Source organism: Schistocerca gregaria, chromosome 2, assembly GCF_023897955.1.
Source record: "Schistocerca gregaria isolate iqSchGreg1 chromosome 2, iqSchGreg1.2, whole genome shotgun sequence".
NCBI lineage: Eukaryota > Metazoa > Arthropoda > Insecta > Orthoptera > Acrididae > Schistocerca > Schistocerca gregaria.
In genome coordinates this window covers 1,035,075,227-1,035,081,226 of record NC_064921.1, presented here as the reverse complement: position 1 = coordinate 1,035,081,226, position 6,000 = coordinate 1,035,075,227, and the positions used below count along the sequence as shown (strand labels likewise).

The window sequence follows — 6,000 nt, the reverse complement described above, 5'->3', positions numbered from 1 at the left end:
CAATGAAACCCCATACCATCACACCGGGTGATACGACAGTATGACGATGTCGAATACACGCTTCCAATGTGCGTTACCCACGATGTAGCCAAACACGAATGCGACCATCATGATATTGTAAAGAGAACCTAGATTCATCCGAAAAAATGACGTTTTGCCATTCGTGCACCCAGGTTCGTCTTTGAGTGCACCATCGCAGGCGCTCCTGTCTGTGATGAAGCGTGATGGGTAACCGCAGCCACTGTCTCCGAGCTGAAAGTCCATGCTGCTGCAAACGTCGTCGTACTGATCGTGCAGATGGTTGTTGTCTTGCAAACGTCCCCATCTGTCGACTCAGGGATCGAGACGTGGCTCACGATCCGTTACAGCCATGCGGATAAGATGCCTGTCGTCTCGACTGCTAGCGATACGAGGCCGTTGGGATCCAGCACGGCGTACCGTATTACCCTTCTGAACCTACCGATTCCATATTTTGCTAACAGTCATTGGATCTCGACCAACGCGAGCAGCAATGCGCGATACGATAAACCGCAATCGCGATAGGCTACAATCCGACCTTTATCAAAGTCGGAAACGTGACGGTACGCATTTCTGCTCCTTACACGAGGCATCACAACAACGTTTCACCAGGCAACGCCGATCAACTGCTGTTTGGGTATGAGAAATCGGTTGGACACTTTCGTCATGCCATCACGTTGTAGGTGTCGCCACCGGCGCCAACCTTGTGTGAATGCTCTGAAAAGCTAATCATATGCATATCATAGCATCTTCTTCCTGTAGGTTAAATTTCGCGTCTGTAGCACGTCATTTTCGTGGTGTAGCAATTTTAATGGCCAGTAGTGTATTCGGTGGACTAGCTTTCATCCTGGTGTTATGGCAATGTCTGCAATGAGAGTTTGTTGTCAAATGCACAGCCTGACGTTACATACGATACATCAAGTGGAGTTCCCGGAGTCTAATGTCGGGACTGATGGTTACTGTAGTGTTGGCAGAAGATCCAACACCGTGTTACTAGTGGAGGCCGAAATGCACGCGTTTAACTCACGCAGGTTGGCGTGAGGAGGGAAGGACTATACCGATGTGAGGTCTGGAACATGACAATGAATTAGAATTCAGAAAGGGGACGGAATTATAATGCAGAAAGGTGACGGAATTAGTTTGATACTTAACTTTCATCCGTTAATGATGAACGTCGCTCTTGACGGTACATTATTCTTAATATTATCTGTTCAGGATACAAAGTAACTGAATATGGCGCCCTGCTAGGTCGTAGCAAATGACGTAGCTGAAGGCTATGCTAAACTCTCGTCTCTGTAAACGAGAGCGTAGGTAGTCAGTGAACCATCGCTAGCAAAGTAGGCTGCACAACTAGGGCGAGTGCTGGGGAGTCTCTCTAGACTAGACATGCCGTGTGGCGGCGCTCGGTCTGCAATCACTGATAGTGGCGACACGCGGGTGCGACGTATACTAACGGACCGCGGCCGATTTAAAGGCTACCACCTAGCAAGTGTGGTGTCCGGTGTCTTCGAACGGAAGAGTTACGGTGTCTGATACTGAAATGAAAGCAATAAAAATTAGGTATATGTGGCTAAATATGTCAGGACTATATACGAGTTGTAAACAATGATCCAGAGGGCAGAGTCGATTAAAACTGGGAGCCTTCGAAGAAAGGGATGGAGAGCAAAGAGTGCCCACACTATGCTCGCTTAGGAGAAATCGAAGAAGTGCGTGAGCGCGTCGGGGCTCTGCTTCGCGCCTGCGCAGTGCGGCGCCTGTGGACGCGGCGCTGCACGGACGAGCGTTCAGTCGCGCGCGAACCGCCAAGCCGCGCACATCGGCGGAGCCACGCCTTGGCTCCCCCTCCCTCTGCGCGGACGCCCGACGCTCTGCCGTCGGCAGCCGATAGCTGGGCGGGGTCTGGGAGCGCGCGAACCGCCGCCGTGTTGAGTCAGGTCGAGTGCGCTTCGCCGTAGTCGCCACCTCACTTTTTCCCGCACGATGACTTACTCCGGGTTCTGAAGTGACGGACACCAGCCATGGAGACGGAAGAGATAACGAAGCTGGTCGACGGCATCTACAAGGTAAGTGACCACTGTGCGCGGATACGAACTTGTACCACTCCCTGAGGACCCTTGCGATAGGTTCCATTGTTGCTGTCGGCATTTCAGTATGGAATAACAGAAAACAATGTAGCCGATGAACAATCTGGCAAGCAGCTCCACTGGTACAATGCGGGATGAGCAGATCATTGGACACACCGGTACCGGGTTCGACCCAATACGGGACCACGATTTGCCTAGCATCTTAGTACAACTCTCATCATTGTCATATACTGTTCTCTTAATACCCTGCTGAAGAAAAAAATTAATGCAGACATTCTTGTCGTATTACGCAAGTTCTTCTCACTCTGCAGAAGCCACTGAACACTTAATCCATGAAACACCGGGCTAAATAACAGTTATGTGCAATCTGTCTTGAAAGCGGCTTCTGGTGTGTATCTCATGAGCTGTTCATTTCATTCAGTGGCGCTGGGATTCTGCATTGGGGGACCAGTTTAATTACAAGCTTTGCCGTAAATATCACCATTAATGGCTGGACATTATCTTTACTTCTCTCAATTCATGATTTAAAATACCACTGTTTTGCACAAAACTTCTCTTTATGTGTACGATTTTAATATTCTTCTCGTTCGTTTCATCTTCTCAGGAACGATAAGATAATGGGTGATTCAGGCGCCAGAATAAGTAAGATCTGATTCTCATTGGCATTTGATGCACATACAATCCAGCCAACACCACATTATACAGTACAGTTTTATACGAAATGTTAGCTTATCAGCTTCTGTTATTCTGTGACACTTGCTCTTCCGGATGCGAAACATCATAAGTGCATGAGGGTAAATGACTGACAGAAAAGCGATTAAAGAGCAGCATTGTTAAAACTGTCGCAGAGAGGGCGGTTTACTGTTTTGAGCCGCTCTAATAAAGATCGAAAACGCAATAAAGTTCCCAGCTTTTTCAAATTTCTCGGGTTAAAGTGGACGTAGTCACACGTTCTTTTATTATCCTGATCATTGGATAAAATGAAATGCTGGCTTCTAAGTTATGTCTTCAGTTTTAATACACTTACTTCTATTCTGAATTTTACATTTAGAAACTATCACAAGCAACGGGAATGGACTATTTAAATGCAATAATCTAACGACTGGATATACATCTTCTTCAATTTTAATTTAGGAAAAACGTAAATAGTTCAATTAGTTAAATGGGAACTGAATTAAATCATGTGAAGAAGGACAAGGAGTAGCTTATGTGTGTGAAGATGATAACTGCTGCGTGTTCTCAACGGCCCTTAGACTCTGGAAGGTATGGCACGTCGTTTACCTACTGTAGAACAAAAAATAGCCACACAGTTTTCGTCGACATGGTTGTCTAGCTCTTTTCATCGTTTCTGACTTATCATGAATGCCGAAATGGAGCAACGCTGCAAACCTGTGACTGTGACTGAAAGTACTTTTTAAAATATAGGGGTGCCTTTGGGTGTGTGTTTAATACTAGTTTTTAAAATATCAAGTGACGCAAAGTGTGATTTTTGTAGCTGATTTACAACAATGCCCTTCTAGTAGTTCTCATATTGAAACGAAATACGAAGTAGCCAATTATTAATAAATTTGTTTTATATGGTACGTGGAATTCAGAATGCGTTACAGTTATTTGATGAACTATATTTCTCGCCTATATTTGGATAATACTACAGAAGACAACGGCAACTGCTATTTGTGTTACACATCCGTCTCGAAATAGACCATAAACTGATGTGTGCTTCTTTTTTTCCAAATTATTTTGTGATCACAATTTTTGAAACTTTTTTTTTATCTCGTCATAAAGCAAACGAAAGAACTGAGGGGAGTTATCCTCGAATCCTCGGCTGTTACCTAAAATTTCCTATCTGAATGCTTGTAGACCATTGTTAAACGTAGTTTGACACCAACACATCGAGTTATCATCACACAGCCAAACAAGAGAATCGAATTTTTATAATATGTACAAGACCATAAGATTCGATGACCACGTAATGAAAGAGTAAGATATAAAGGTAAGCTTATTAGTTTGAGTAAGTGTCTTCAACAATTGAAGGTAGGATTAAAATACAACATCTGATTATTGACTTTTATTCCTTTTTCAAGAAATGAAAATTACCGGCGCAAGGAAGTTTTCTTACAGGAAACTGGAAGATCCTTATATATCCTTTCCGCTCATTATCGACAACGGAAATTCCTAAGAAGGTTTCTCGAGAAGGAATAAAACGATAGACACAAAACCATTTAGGATATGTAAATAAATCAGAGATTTCTTCGCTGTCTCTCAGTTCTTTGGCAATGAAATAGGCCACTGACCTCCCCCCCCCCCCTTTTTCGAAAGAGCAGCCCGAAGAATTACTCTGGCACAAATGAGTCTCATCTTCTTTGAATGGCAGAAGTTCATTCTACATTATTCACGCTTTTCTCGGAGCTAATTTAATACCCTGAAATGTATAACACGTGCGAGGAATTCTTTATGCGCCTCTTGGGAAATTTGTGGATAATAATCAGGGGCGAAACTCTGAAGAATGCACGAAGCTGCAAATGGTGCCCACCTACTATTGCAAATATACTGCGCGAAGTTCGCTGCAACAGCCGTTAAGAAGATGTAGTTGTAACAAGAAATTAGTCCCTTAGGATCCTCGTCCAAGTTCCACGAACGACTGTGTGTCTCATAGCCGGATGTTCCTGCTGCCGCCAGAACGTGGGAGCTTATACCGCCGCGTGCTGAAAAGTAATGCCTCCGAACTTTTTATGTGAAAACCTTTAAAGCTTCTTAAATGAAACAAAATGCTACTAACATTTTACATCCTTATCTTCGTGTCTACATATTTAGGTTATTTGTGAACTCTGGCCACGAACACATTGCTCCCAACGAGACAGTTTCGAATGGCTCTGAGCACTATGGGACTTAAGATCTACGGTCATCAGTCCCCTAGAACTTAGAACTACTTAAACCTAACTAAGCTAAGGACAACACACAACACGCAGCCATCACGAGGTAGAGAAAATCCCTGACCCCGCCGGGAATCGAGCTCGGGAACCCGGGCGCGGGAAGCGAGAACGCTACCGCACGACGGAGACAGTTTGTTGATACCGTCATTGTAGAATGTTTGACTCTGTCGACGGAGCCACACCCTCACGTCTCTTGCACCGCTTCATTACTATTAAAGTAAAATTATCGAAGGAGTTCTTTAAGTTTTGGAAGAAGATGAAAATCGGATGGGGCCAGGTCGAGGATGATCTATGACAGTGAACCAAGGCATCGGATGTCTCAGGCTCGTCTGTGGTTTGGCACCGAGATGTTGAAAGAGAGGGCGCTGTGCATGTGGACGATGTCTTCGAATTCGATACTCGAATAAAGCTTGCTAGTTTTCACGCACCGACGTAGTTACGTTAAACAGCGTCATGTCACACGCTACAAATTAGAGTCCCCTAACGGCAGAGGGATGCGAATATTTCGACATGAAGAATAGAGGTGTACAATAATGATAACGTTTGTTTTACTTGAAAAGCCTTAACAGTTTTCACATAGAAAGTTCGAAGGCATAACTCCTCATCATTCATCCGTGCTGTTGCTACAGCAGGGATCATTGTTGTTCTCGTCCGAAGATGCTCAAAGTGACCTCTGTGCATTGTCAGTCTGCATAATGCTAACGTATACAAACTCACCACGAAAAAAATGATAAACCCACATGTGGGTTACACAGCAGTAAAAAGTTCGATGTATGGCATCGAGTAGGTTATTTTTCATAGTAAATGTTTCAGAAGGTAGCTCTCATCTTCAGGTGTGCTCAGGTGAAAAATTTAATTTACTTTCAAGAATGAATTGCCGAATTAAGTCACTATTGACAATATTTTGGAGCCACAAATTATTATGGTATTTTGGCAATAATTCATACAAATAAGCTAACAATTTA

General features: G+C 44.0%; 1 protein-coding gene across 1 annotated transcript in view; it reads left to right on the top strand.

The window, feature by feature from the left end:
- Positions 1–1,804: 1,804 nt before the first annotated feature.
- LOC126336803 (brain-specific angiogenesis inhibitor 1-associated protein 2) overlaps positions 1,805–6,000 on the top strand; it is a 555,994-nt gene continuing 551,798 nt past the window's right edge. The window contains exon 1 of the mRNA XM_050000840.1: positions 1,805–2,081. Coding sequence (XP_049856797.1) covers positions 2,037–2,081 — 45 coding nt within the window. The 5' untranslated portion in view covers positions 1,805–2,036. The remainder of the gene's footprint in view (positions 2,082–6,000) is intronic.